Source organism: Cyprinus carpio, chromosome A5 (assembly GCF_018340385.1).
Source record: "Cyprinus carpio isolate SPL01 chromosome A5, ASM1834038v1, whole genome shotgun sequence".
NCBI lineage: Eukaryota > Metazoa > Chordata > Actinopteri > Cypriniformes > Cyprinidae > Cyprinus > Cyprinus carpio.
This window is the reverse complement of record NC_056576.1, coordinates 31,270,209-31,285,276: the sequence shown is the minus strand read 5'-3', so window position 1 is coordinate 31,285,276 and position 15,068 is coordinate 31,270,209. Positions and strand designations below refer to the sequence as shown.

The window sequence follows — 15,068 nt, the reverse complement described above, 5'->3', positions numbered from 1 at the left end:
AAGGTTAAACCCCAGAGTGCTTTGCAGGCACATCCATCAGGCCGGCATAAACCTCAGAGATGCATGTGCGGATAGATAGAGACTGATGAGGCATAATGGCTGTATTTGGATTAAAGCTGCATCCTCTGTACTGAATGAATCAGTTGCATTTGAACCTTGACTAGACTGCAGTTGTTTCAAATCAGCCCAGTCTCATCCCTGCTGAAAGTACACATTATATTCATGATCATTTTCTTAAGAACTGCAGAATGAATGAATGAATTTATATTTTTGGCAAAACTTTTCGGAAAGTATATTTGTCTTTATATGTGCAAGTGCTCTGCAACATAAAAATAAATAATTAAAATCCATATAAATGTGAGTAACTAACTGACTAACTAACTAAATAAATTTGCCTGCTAATTGACTAGTTATTAACAGGAAAAAGTGGATTGACCTTTCTCCTTTTGCAGTATCTGGTAAGATAAGGCAGTTTGGTTCATGTGTGAGTGTAATAAGACTAAGTCATATGTGTGTTGACATGACATGATGGAGTGCTGTTCATCTGAGGGACAGTTTTAGAAAGCGTGAAGGCCTTGGTGCCGTCTGGCAGCTTTCATTTTTCATCAAATCTCTCCTTGAACCTGTCCAGCTCTCTCTGCCACCTCAACATCCACTAAATCACACTCTTCCTCCAGCGCAGGTGTGGCCGTGACCCTCTTTCATTCCTGTCATCCTCCACAACATCACACACACACACACACACACACACACACACAACACACCACACACACACACACACACACACACACACACACACACACACACACACACTCATTTCTGAGTAAAAGCCATTTATGGGAGTCTAGGTCATATGTGGTTTCTAAGACAAAATCTCTTAATTTATATGCTTTGCAGCTCAACCGTAACAGCAATCACCTTAAAAGAATTACATTTTGCTGTTAGACTGAATATGTAGTTGAAAAGTTCATACAAACTGACTTCCTTTGTAAAAAAAATCTCTCTTACACAACCCAAAACACGCTTTGTTGCCAAAGCAATTTTTCCATGATCAGTATCTGAGGTTTTTTTCAAGGACGGCTGTTTTCACTCCCTTCTGGAGCTGAAATGAAGTTTTCTTCCTGTCAAGAGAAGTTCACAGAGATGTGCTTCTGTAATATTCAGACGTGAGTGGAATTTAGGGTCGTCAGGTTTGCTATTCATTTTCACATAGAGAGGGCCAGAATCAATGCAGAGCTCAAGGCCACATTGCAATTCAGCTCTTAATGTGGATCCAGTAGCAACAGAAGTAGTTTTCATATGACATTTATCTTTCCTGCCAGTACTTTTGTATGGGGATATTGAGGCCTTCGTTTGTGTCGGGTGTGAAAAATGTAGAATGGTGAAAATAGAGCGACAGCGAGTGATAAAGAGTGAAATAATGAAAATAGAGGCTTAACAAAAGTAAGTTAAAATGTAAAAATAGAATTCAAAAATAAAATATTTAATTCTAATAATTATTTAATTAATCACAGTATTTTAAAATCATGGGTGGAGGGAATGGGGGACTTTTGGAACCTTCCTAAAAATGTATTATTGTTATTATTATTATTGTTATTATTATTTAATATATTTATAATTTTATATTTTGTAACAAATGAATCAATAATAAAAACACAATTTGTAAAATTATAAAACATTTTATAAAATATAAAAGAAAATGCAATTTAATTCTAATTATTTAAATTAATTAAACTAATTAATCAGGACTGTTTTGAAAATTATTGAATAAATGAAAAAATAAAAAATATTAGCAAAAATAGTTGGGGGATAGGTTTGTTATTTGCATTTTTTTTAAATCACATTTTCTTTATACTGTATTTCCTAAAAAAATACAAACAAAAAAAAACATGACAAATAGTTCAGTTTGGGGCAGCTGCAGCAGGATATTTTAGAAGGAACTGAATTGATTAAAAAAAAAAAAAAAAATCCTGAAACTACTAAAAACAAAAACACAGTATGAAACACCAGCTAGGTAAGAACTATCCACATTTCCAAAGCTCTGTTGTGGTCCGATCCACCTCAGTGCTTACCGTCTGTGACCTCAAGCTGTGCTTTGGCCAGGATGCTGCCCGCCACCGTCAGGGCCTGGCAGATATAATATCCCGCGTCTGCCCGCTGGACCGCTGTGATGGTCAGATCTCCACTGGGTGACACTGAGAATCGACTGTTGGGCTGCTGCGGTTGATTTGGAAACAGGAGATTCTACACAAACAAAGAAACGTGAACAAACAAGAAAAGCGTGAGGAGGATTTCCAGAGAAAATTTGCTACCTGAAACCCACCGTTCTATGAATACAAACACACCAGGAAAGACATTTTTGCATTAGAGGGGGTAAATTATTATCTGTATTATCAGCTATTAAAATTCTGAAAGGAATTATGGTGGCATGACTTTAAATTGTGTAACACAATGGTTCACAGCAGATGAAGCTTTTGCTAACCAGTATGCTAACCCTAAATGTTTATATCTCTCACTGTGTGTATCCATTGTGTCCAAATGACTCCAGTAATTGCTTTGGGCTGCGTTGTTTACTCACTCTGTCTGACATGGATGTTGTATTTGAAATTAAATCTGTTGGAAAGGGAGGAGGCCAGGTGATTCGAAGCTAATTCACCACCAGCGGCCGGTTTAGACTGTTCGCTAATTAAAGCAGATAACAAGCTGGGTTTATTAATGGCCGTCATTGACCGAACCCTCATATTTACCTCAGATTTTATATCCTTGAGATCCCTCCACTCTTCCTTTTCATTTTCTGAGTCCTCATAGCTGACCGTCAGAAACCGAAAGGCATTAGCTGGATTCAATTACACCTAATGACTTTAATGCTCCAAATTATGCTCCAAATGATGTTTTTTTTTTTGTTCTTTCTTTCGCTTTTTTTTTAATTAGCCTCTCACACATGATAGATGTTGGGTCCATTATCCTCAAGTGTGACTGAGAGGCTTCTCTCAACGCTAATGACTGAATAAAACTGCTTTAATTTTGCCTTTTAAACAAATACCTTCATATCTTACTTAAGAGAGGAATGGTAGGACAGAAAATGTAATAGAAAGTTTTATATTGCATTTAATATTGGGGATTAAGAATCAAATCCTCCAGTATTTCAATTTTTTATTACTTTTATAGGAATTTTTAACTAGCTTGCCATGCTAAAGCTCACTGCTACAATGCTAGCATGTTTTGGGTGGTTGCCAGTTTTGCTATTACTAATGTCTTTTGGGTGGATGCTAGGTGACCCACCCCTAGATATAACTTGTATCGCTTCTTCAATATAAGTCTAAGGGATTTGTTCAACCATTTTATTGTCAATACGCCTGGAGCATTTATGCTAATCACTAGCCTAATGCTTTTGCAAAAATAAAAGTAGGTTAAAAAGAGAAAAAGTTGTTCACACTCTCTACCTGACTTCCTTCTTTCTGCCAGAAGACCGCCGGCTGTGGGGTCCCTTTGGTCTCACAGGGGAAACTGGCAGTCCGTCCCTGCGCCACAATCTGATCCCGCGGCCTGATCACGAACTGCGGTGCGGCTGAGTCAAGAGCCAAAGACATTATCATTACACCATACCCTTACACACAAACATACACTGACACATACACGCTGGTCTTTGGCAGTCAGTGGTAACATCAGGCATCCAACAGGCATTGACTGCCGAGGTCACTGAGACAGAGCTTCCATGCATCAGCCCATTTCCAACACCATTCTGCCTCTTGGATTATGTTTGCTTTGACCACAAACAGCAAGGACAGCGACATCAACCACAGGAAGCCATTCATCCAGGTGGGGCCGCGGATGGCGGTTCTGAATGAATGACGGCAGCTTTCAGGCACAACACCAGAGGGAGGGGTGGGTCATTCCGGTCAGGACACACGGAGAGAGGAGAAGCTAAGTGTGGACGCCACACCATGAACTTGAGTGGGCAGTTCTTTTGTAAGTGGGTTTAAATGCTCGACTCTATTTACTCTAAGTACACAAAACAGTTTCTATTCCTGTATCGAAGAAAAGCAGAGGTCACAAGCTGGACAAGCTTTGAAAACATTGAATTGCTGTTAGACATCATTTTCTATTCTAACTGCCAACTTGGGTCAAGTTCTCACAGAACAAGATTTTTTTCCCGCCTTAGCGTCACACTTAGCAAAGTATTTTTAACCTCTCAACTCACCCGGCACAGAAACTCAGCCAACATTCCTGCAGAGCACATTCAAATAAACCAATTAAGAGTACCATCTTCCCTGCTTTCCCTGTCTAACCTGACCTTAAAATGGCATCAGAATTCAGAAACAGGGATCCGAACTTTCCCCTTGACATGGAGTAAATGCTACTTTCTGCTTAATGAGAAGGTTAGGGCACCAATCGCCTAAAAATGTTTGTCAGCTGGAACTTGTGAGAAGATAAAATGCTATTGCAGACGGTACCACTCACATACAATTAGGGAGTCCCAAGGATGGAGCAAAGGTCTTTATATGGAGGAATAAATGTTTTAGCTGACCTAAATAAAAGAACAATTTGCTTCTGCCGGCAACTCTGGACGGCGACCCTTTTTAACCAAACACAAATAACACAGACTGTACTAATGTTAAAAACTGATACGTTTCAGTCATGAGGTTCACAAGTTGTCACAAATTCAGACCAAAACCAATAACTACCACGTAATGTGAACATTCTGATGCTGTGTTAGTTTTATACTTATAGCCACTACAACAAATCTAGATGCAGGACAACAGTTGAGTTCGTTTAGCAGGGGAACCATTACTCACGGTACGCCCATCTACAAAAGAAAAGGTCTGACTGTGAAAAAAAACACTCTCACTCCATTTTGATCCCTAAATGAGCCCTTCTACTGTCTGTGCAGCTGGCAACTGTGGACAAGAGAAGTCTGCAAGTGTTTGTGATTTATGTGGCTGATCCCTTTTTTTGTGAGGCTGTACTTGACTAAGGCTGACACATTCAGGCAAGTTACAGATGGTGGCAGATTTACAGGCTTCCCAGTCTGGGCGCACGGTGGTGCGGGCACTTCTGTGAGTTTGGGCATAACACAAAGGCTTTAAATCACAGATTGGCCCCATTTCGTTCTACTCCAGAGCTTTTTTATTTATTTTTTTTTACACCGGAGCAAGTGGGCATAAAAAGATGGGTATTTACCCATGCCACTCACTCAAAGTGATTGTTTTAATGACTTGGACGCTAAACTTCATTGTGCAGTTGAGAGTTAAAGAAATTTTTTGGCCAGAAGGGGAGGAAAAAACACACACACGCACACACACGCACACACGCACACACACACACACACACACACGCACACACACACACACACACACACACACACACACACACACACACACACACACACACACACCCCCCAAGTCTATCTGTTCCAGAGAGGATTCTAAAGAGTAGAACAAAGCTAGTCATAAATAAACTGTGATTGCATCCCTGGTACATTCTTTAATGCATGTGTGCTGGCCTCTTTTCATTGGGAAGTGTCTGCTGGGAGAACGAAGCCCTGTAAGAGCAGAATAGCTGTTTGGCTCCTATATTTTATTCATGATGGAGCACATATGGCTTCATACTGGAGAGAGTTCACGACTAAACACACTTCTGAGAACTGTAAATAAACACACATGAAAACAACAGGAAAAAAGCATTCATGCTCTCTCTGAAATGCACACACAGACAGAAAAAATAAAACAGAAACTGACATGACTAATCGTACACCCTTGCAGAATGCTAGAAACACGTTGTTTTAAAGTATTTCAACTCAGCCAAATGTACGCCCAGATGGCTGTGTGTGTTAGGAAGACTGTTGAATTATATTCATTAAGCAGAAGCCAAAGGTTTTAAGCAATTAACACACTGCTTTTTTAGCAGTACTATCACAACCTATAATCCTATAATAAAGGTAGTTAATACCAGCCACAGGTTAGTACGGGATAAAAACTCTACTTTGTTACTTTGCTATCAAGTTCATCAGGATGGGAAGGGGAAGAAGTGAAGCGGAAACAGGAAGTACTGAACCTCTACAGAGTTAGTTGAAGAGTTGAGCCAGCACACTGTATGTGTGCATGTGTGGAGCAGGAGAGGAAGAAGGAGCACAGAAGGCACACATGCAGTATGAAGGAGTGACTGGGATGGGTACTTACCGACAGGGCGAGCTGAAGACACAACAATGGTGGAGTGAAAACAAAAAAAATGACAGAAGACAAACACAAACAGAAAGGACGAACAAAGAAGAAAGTGAAAAGAATTAAGAACAAAAGAAACCAAATTCAAGAATGAACAATGGCAATGTGTGTGTGTTTTTTTTTTTTAATTTTTTTTTTTTTATTTTTATTTTATATATATATATATATATATATATATATATATATATATATATATATATATATATATATATATATATATATATATATACATTTTATTTTTATTTATTTATTTAGTTTTTCTCAGCACATTGTTGGTCGGTGGAAACAGATTCCACATCAGAGATGCAAGGAGGAGAGGGAAAATGCAATGTTTTTTATTCAATTTTATTTTTCAACTTCAATGTTGACCGGAACCTTCAAATAAACATCACAAAAATGCTCTTCTGGACAAGCACCACCCGGCGGCAGAAAAAAATGAATGTTTATTTTTTATTGTGTGAGCATGTGGACAGCTAAGAAAATCAAAATCAGCACTCATGTCTCTCCTCCTTACCTGACAGGTATCTCTTTTCATATGAAGTCATCATTAAAATTGGGGGCTCGTCCGGGATACAATTCAAGCTATGAAATCTGCTTCACCTGCAATAATGAGGTCTATATACACAGCTCTCTGTGAAGAAGCTGAACCAGCAAGACAGAATATGGGCAAAATAGATGGAATGGACAGGAGAAACTAGCTGACAAAAAAATCAGTACATATTTGATACAGTAGTGGAGCTGTCGAAGAGGCTGATGCCATATTGACATTAAGAGGGAGCAATCACACTTTTAGAGTGCTGTCCTCTCCTTCCCTCCCTCTTCTCTCTCGCTCTCTCTCTCTCTCTCTCTCTTTCTAGAAAGTGAGCTTTTGTAAAAACCCTCCACTCTGCATTCCCACAAAATCCCTTCATGGCTGAACTCTGTGCGCTTGTATATCCTGCTTTCAAAAGGGATGATAATTGACGGCTGTCCCCATTGGCAGCTCCAAAAAAAAAAAAAAAAAAACAAGATTATTACCCTTGCCCTCCCAAAATGGGCCTTTCGAGGTCGGTCTGCACCAGTAAACTGTGAAATGGTTTCGCTGGTTTGGGCTGGAGTGCAACAGTGGAACTGAGGAGATAGTGTGTTTGTGTAGGCAGGGGTGGGGGTGGGGGAATGGGGTTATGGGGGCCTCCATTCTAGGGTGTGTAAATAATAAAAAAGGATTGGTGCCTAGGGCAAGATCGACCCCCCCACACACCTAAATTACACTTCAGGAGTTCATTTAAGACCCAACAGGAGGTTATCTCACTCTTTTAGACTGAGACTAAATCAAAAATACATTACACTGCTATTGATTTCCAGTAAAGGGAAACCTTATGATAAAGTCAAATAACCAGTGCACTGTTGTGTCTCTGAGATGCACTAATATTTGGTTTTGTTTGTCTGCTTTTATATTTTTCTCTCTCTAATGTATCCCTTTAGAAATTTAGTCTCTTTAAGCCCTTAAACAGGGGTGCAATTTAGGAATCCAGCAATTAATAATTATAATCAAGTAATCAAAAACAGTAATTAGTAATCAATGATGGAATCAAAAGCATTCGACTAAGCTGATTGCATGAGTTGCTTTGAAACATTTGGATGAAATGCACATTTTTGAAGGCAACCAACCACCCTGTGAGGCTGGAAAGTTGTAAGCAGTGTCATTTAACTTTTGTGGTAGACTCAACTGACCTCTGACCGTGAGGGTGGCAGACGCCTCCATTTTGCCAACTCTGGTTCTCCTACAACAGGTGAAGGTTCCTTCATCGCTCGCTGCGGCCTTCTTTATCCTCAGCACATAGTCATCTTTATCATATTTAATATCATACCTGAAAAAACATATGAACAGAAGATGAGTACAGCAATTAGAAACAACTTCTGAGTATGTGATAAACATATGTAAGTACAGTATACACTACTGGAGTCAGTAAGACTTGATTTATTAGATGTAAAATAGATACAGTATAAAATACTTTTGTTCAGCAAGGGTGCATTGAATTGATCAAAAGTGCTATGCTGCACTTTCTATTTTTTCTGTTTCTTTTCTTTTTTTTTTAAATCAAACAAATGCAACCTCAGTAAGCATAAGAGAATTTTTAAAAAACATTAAAAAAAATAAAAAATCTTCCCGACCCTAACTTTTGAATGGTAGTGTATAATACATAAGACATATTAAAATTATCATTAAACTTGATAATACATCATAGCAGATGCTAATTAGAACACCATATGAGGAAAAATCTGGTATACTCAGAGAAAAAGCACTTTATAAAAACACTGCATTTTTTTTTTATTACTGACAGAGAAAGATCAATTATTCAACAATGACACACACTCTACAGAGAAGGAGGAGGCTTTCAACTGGAACCGCAGATGCTTCCAATATTTATGAGGCGTCCAATGTGTGTGTGTGTGTGTGTGTGTGTGTGTGTGTGTGTGTGTGTGTGTGTGTGTGTGTGTGTGTGTGTGAGAGAGAGAGAAGTGGGCGTATCTGGGAGCTAATCATAAAAACAGGGCAATTCCAGAAAAGGGATTTGAGAGGTACAGTAGAATCCAGGCTTATTGATCTGCACTTCTCTGGATTCTCTGCACTTCTCTGTACTTCAGGAGCACTATGTCCTCGAAACAGTCAGCCAAAGGTGATGAGCTGTGTGTGTGTGTGTGTGTGAGGTGAAAGTGCGGTTGAGAAGTTGACAGGCCGTGCTACTTCTTTGTAGTATTTTGCTATAATTGGGATTTCTGGATAGTGCATGCGTGTCCGCGATCAAGTGTGAGAGGGTGTTGTGCCATAGCGGTTTTTGCCTGACAGCTAGACAAACACTCTGTCTGCTGTCTGTCACTTCAGATCCCCGCCTTTCCACAGGAAGCAGGACTCTGAGAGCACGCCATGTGGCGCAGGAGACAGACTGATCCCTGACATGAGGGACCGATAAAAATGAAAACAGAATTATTCTTCTACAGACTCTTGTTTATGAAGACAATATACAGTCAAACCACAGAATGTATGCTGCTTCATTAAAAAAAGGTTGACCAGATGAAAAAAAGGGGGGACCAGAATAAAGATCAAGAAGAATATTTCACTTTAAAATCAAGAGAATATACAGTAGAAAGAAAATGCAGCCTATTTGTGTTGTTTTTGTTTTAGAATTCTTTTTAAATTATTTATATTTTAAAATTGTATAATTTAATTTATATATACTGTATATTATTCTATATGTATGAATGTATCTAAAAAATATACAGTTTAATATATATTTGCATTATCGTAATATAGTTTTATTTATGTATTTATTTATTAACTAATTTATTTATGTATAATAAAAATAAAATTATAATTATATATTATAAAATTACATATATATTTGGTTTTTGGAATTATAACCTAGTTTTTCTCAGTTTTATAGAGAATCACTCATAATGGGACAGAAAGAAAGAGAGAGAGAGAGAGAGAGTGAGATAGAGAGAGAGTGAGTGAGTGAGTGAGTGAGTGAGTGAGTGAGTGAGTGAGTGAGTGAGTGAATGAATGAATACATTCAATTTCAGCTATAGTCAGACTGCTTTTCCTGGTTATGACTGCTAACTTCACCATACTACTATGTGACATATTGCATGCGTTGATCATATATGTAATGTCACAAAGTCCAGGTTCACTTCAGAATTAGGAGAATAAAGCTGATACTGTTTGAATGAAAACAGAAGGAGAATGACACTGCACAGAAGCTAAACATTCCAATGTATCATGTGCCTTTCTGACAGAGCCTGAGGCAAAGTCTGATGTGATGGGACGCAGAAAGAGAGAGAGAGAGGGAGAGGGAGAGACGGAGATTAAAGAAACAACATAAACAGATGCAAATCAGATTAAGACTAAATATTGCATGAAACAAGCCTGGTAAAACGAGACACAGAAACAGTAGCGCTCAGTATGTGCTTCCTCTCTGGGCTGGATCTGGTCTCTATTAGGAGAGGAATGCAGTTACACATGAAACAGGGCAATGCTGAGGATACACTACACTCCATCGGCCTCCAAATAACACACACACATATTACGCAGCATACACTGCTGACAGATATTGGGTGTAAACATTTGCAGACACAGCTTTTGAGTGTCTTTTCCTTGTTAATTTGTACTTGGAGCTCAGAGTTGCTGTGAAAGTCTGCGCCAAATGGCCTGGTGTTACTTTGGCAAGCTAATAACTTCATATCTCATCTCTGTATGAACAGCACAGGCATCCTGACAGCACAGAAGCTTGTGAAATTCTGTAAGAGAATTCCACATTGACAAGAAAAAGATTCGGTGCTTCAATCAAACGCCTTTTCCAAAGGTTTTCACCTATTAAATGTGACTAAAACGTGTTTTGTGAACGTAGGTGTCTGTGTGATTGTATAACCTGAAGGTCAGCTGGTTTCCAACCCGTTATCTACCACATACGCAAGCTCTTTAAAGTCAGACATCTACATAATCAGAAGAGAGAGAGAGAGACGATGATGAGGAAGTGGCTCTGCACGACGGGCGACGGCTGAGAATGTCAAAATTAAAATAATCTGCCGCTTCAGAGACAGGAAATAAAATAAGACACGAGACACGTGTTTTGTCTAGGCTGTGAGACTGCGAGTTATTTAATTATTAGATTGTCATTGTTTCTTTCTAAACACCTAATTAATTTCTCGATATGCTTCTTGGAAAGAAACGAGAAGAAGCATGTTGAATAATTACCTGACAGATACACTGATTGTAGCACTCGCTGAATTAATTACTATGTGTGTTTTAGCTGACAGCTGAATAATGCAGATTAATCTAATTGTTTCTTACAAAACTAATAAACCAAGAGAAGTCTTCACAGAAAAGCACAGAAGGACATTGGTGATCTGATGAAAGGAACATGTTAAAGTAATTATATCTTAATCTTTATGAATTTATTACGTTTAGAAATTGGGACACTATAGGACAAATATAATTATGACGAATTACGAAAATGGACTAACAATAAACCAGTGTTACTTTAGTATCATTGAAATAATATAGTTTTCATTAATAGTTTGAATCCACTTTTTAATATTATATGATATATGATATCATATGATATATGATATTTTTAAATATTATTTCTATTACAAAATGGGTAATAAATGGATAAAAATTCAACAACACTAGTTCTAGAGCCCATATAACAGTACATATTCTGATATGATTTATTATTATTAAAATATGCCATGAAATATTATTACAACCTAATATGCTGATTTGCTGCCTAAGAAAGATATCTTGGGACCTTTTAGCAAGTGAACTTAATAATAAATAAATACAAAAATCATTCTAATATGCTTATTTGGTGCTCAGGAAATATTTTGTATTATCAAAATTGAAAACAGTTGTGATGCTTAATATTTTTCTGGAAATCATGATAGTTTTTTTTTTTTTTTTTTCAGGATTCTTTAATGAATAGAAAGTTCAAAAGAACAGCATTAAAATATAAATATTTTGACTGATTATAAATATCTTTACTGTAGATTTTGATCAATTTAATGCAACTTTGCTTAATAAAAGTATTAATTTCTTTTTTTCTTTTTTTAAGTAGTGCATAATAATAATTCAGATAAAAAAATAAAATAAAAAAAAAAAACACCAAAGGACTTTTTTTTTTTTTTTTTTGTAAAAGTAAAAAGAGTAAAATGAGTAAAATATTAACAGAGTAAAAAAAGTAATAGAAAAATTGGCATACTTTCTCAGCCCTATGATCATTTCCCGTCTTTTCATGTGTTTTTATGAACTCAATCCCAGATTTATTGCTTCAGACACAATGTATCTCGTCAATGTATCAATGTATAATCCTTTTTTTATATGGCCTGAAGGATGATCTTGGTCAAAAGCATTCTCATCCTCTCTCTCTTTATCTCACTATCACAGTTTGGAATGAAGAGGCCTGAGGGTTCGTAACATCTCTTTTGCTGCTTCAGAGCCTCACCTGCACCGGACCACCTGGAGCCTCACCTGTCTTTACCTCAGGGCCTCAGCATGGAGCAAAAAGAACACCAACCACTGAGGCCCATGATGCAGCTCTGGCTTATATTATCTGCACTCCGTATGGAGACTGAGGGGCCTCACCACAGATCTGGCGTGTTTCTGAAAATGGGCCTCAGTATGGAGCTGAACACATACATCACAGATTGTGCGACTAGAAGTTTGAAATAATACTTTAGACTGGCAGACGTCTCTGTCAGCGTGTCCCTGTCTCACCTCCCACGGGGAACGTCAATTTCGTCTTTTTTCCAGCGGACGGTAGGCTGTGGGTCTCCCTGCACCTGACAGCGAAACTCCACCGCCTCCTCCTCCAGAACCACCTGGTTAATGGGCCGTCGTAGGAACGTGGGCCTCTCTAAAAGACACCGCAGACGAGAAAAGGACATAAGGGACGCCAGAGACATCATTCACTCACTGTGACTCAGCATCGAGTCACAGACCCCCAACAGAAGCTCTCACAGAGATTTGTGGTATTGTGCAAGAGTATCATATGCTTTTGTGTTCCAGCATGTTTTATGACTAACGTGAAGACACAAGCATAACAGAGGAATTAAACATGACACATTCTCTCGGAATCGTTCAAACTTGCTTGTTTACAAAAGCATCAACTATGAGCTGAGATGTTAAACATTTTTAGAGCATGACTGAAATATTTTTTGATATTTTAAGGCTTATTTTGTAGTTTGGAAATGTCAGACAAGAGCTGGCACGTACCGAACACAGTGACCTGGGCTGTCTCACTGTCTCTCTCACCGCCCATATTGGTGCCCACGCAGATGTACATGCCAGCATCGCTCTTCCTCGTGTTGGAGATCATCAGCTTCCCTCCACGGATCTGAAGTTGAAGACAGTAACGTTACAGTTTCTGCGACAACTCATGAGATAAGTTACTGCAACACTCTCTGTGATGATACCTGAATTTAGGTGCCTTGCTCAAGGGCAAAACAGATGTGGTTTATGATTCACCTTTTGATGGTTTTGAAACTGTAATGTTTTTGACTCAAGGCCGGATCATTAACCACCATTCCACACCTCAAATAAAGTTTTCTTTGTTGCAAAAAATGTGTCAGTTAGTTTAGAAACATTCATCCTTGAACAATACATCTTTGTAGTATATTGAAAACATGACCAGACAGTTTGTGCCAAGTCTCAGAATGATTTGTGTAGTGTATCCTCAGCATTGAATGGTTTTGAAAGTTTTTTTTTTTTTTTTGGTCTTGCATAACTTTTTAGCAAGTGAATGTAGATGACTTTGTTTTAGATTTTTTTCTTCAAGGGTTTTAGAGAACAAAGCAAAGCAAACAAAACAAACAACAAAATAAACAAAACAAAGCAAAGCAAAACAAAGCAAAGCGAAATGTTTTTTTTTTTTTTCTTGCAAAAGCAAGCAAGAGAATTTAAAGTTTTTAGTTTTAGATTTATATATATATATATATATATATATACACACACACACACACACACACACAAAATATACACACACACATCCAGGTCTTCTTTAACAAAAAAAAAAAAAAAAAAAAAAAAAAAAAAATAATTATAAAAAAAAATATATAATTTATAAAACATTAATAATATTATTTAAAATAAAAAATAAATAAATAGAAAAATCAATACAAAACTGAATACGAATATTTCTGGTAAACTCTGGAAACATTCCAGAATTTTTGGACACTCCCAATAATTTTTTGGAAACTTTTGAAAATTTTTGGGAAATTTTTCACCCCTTTGCAACCCTAAATATTTATAGGTCCTGACTCTCATTCTCACCTTTATCCTGTTATCATTCTCATCAAATGGGAATGAATGAATGAATGAAGGAATGAAGGAATGAATAGATAAACAAACAAATAAATAAAAAAATAGTTCCTCTTTCTCCTGTTCTCACCTTGATCCTGTCATCCTTCTCATCGATTCGTACTTTGTCTTTCTTCCAGTAGATGGTAGGCTCCGGGTGTCCACGAGGGGGAACGCACTCCAAGATGGCTGGCTCTCCAGCAGCCACCACCACATCTGTAGGGTTCTGTCTGAAATCATCACGTAACACTGAGAGAGAGAGAGAGAGAGAGAGAGAGAGAGAGAAGCTCATTCTTTAATCGTTTGCAAATTTGGTCAGGCTTACAATCCATGAGGCACGAATAAATGTTCTTTTGTTGCTGAAACAGATGTCTCATCATTAAGTCCTCTAAAATGCTAACACGCTTTTGCAGTGTTCAAATGTTAGCTCCCATTCAACAGAGGTGCAGAGAGACACCTGTTTGAAAGTTCTGTTAAGTATTTTGAGGTCACGGGAATCATTCTGTGTGTGAAGGCATCCGTCTACAGAAGTGGATCTACGAGTTTTATTTGATAGGTTGACTACAAGGAAACCTTAATTGAACTTAATGGGGTTCCCTTTCGAGACAGGAGAACAAACAGAGAGAGGGAAGAGATATTGTGCCCTCCAGCTCTGTGTCACTCATATGCATGCAGCAGAGGAACGTATGCGAACACACACACACACACACACACACACACGCACACGCACACGCACACAGTCGGTGGGTGGGCTGGTAAATCTGTGCCAACTAATCACCCATGCACACCCTTTCATCACAACCTATGCCTCTGGCCATGAATAATGTAGCAATAAACATGACAGCAAAAACATACATGAGGTCACCCAATTATCAGCAATGAATAAATAAACACATCTTCACATTCATCAACAATGCTTTATTAATAAGTTGGGTAATTATACTCTAGTGCTGATCTGTGAGGGACCAAATTATAAATCTGTCAAATGATTGAGAAAAATGCTTTCGACT

The 15,068-nt window shown here is 37.9% G+C and overlaps 1 protein-coding gene across 1 annotated transcript in view; it reads right to left on the bottom strand.

Moving 5' to 3' along the window:
• LOC109111957 (roundabout homolog 2-like) overlaps window positions 1–14,365 on the bottom strand; it is a 64,743-nt gene extending 50,378 nt beyond the window's left edge. The window contains 7 exon segments of the mRNA XM_042757413.1: window positions 2,073–2,244; window positions 3,444–3,568; window positions 6,180–6,191; window positions 7,935–8,071; window positions 12,478–12,616; window positions 12,976–13,096; window positions 14,150–14,365. Coding sequence (XP_042613347.1) covers window positions 2,073–2,244; window positions 3,444–3,568; window positions 6,180–6,191; window positions 7,935–8,071; window positions 12,478–12,616; window positions 12,976–13,096; window positions 14,150–14,350 — 907 coding nt within the window. The 5' untranslated portion in view covers window positions 14,351–14,365.
• Window positions 14,366–15,068: the final 703 nt, after the last annotated feature.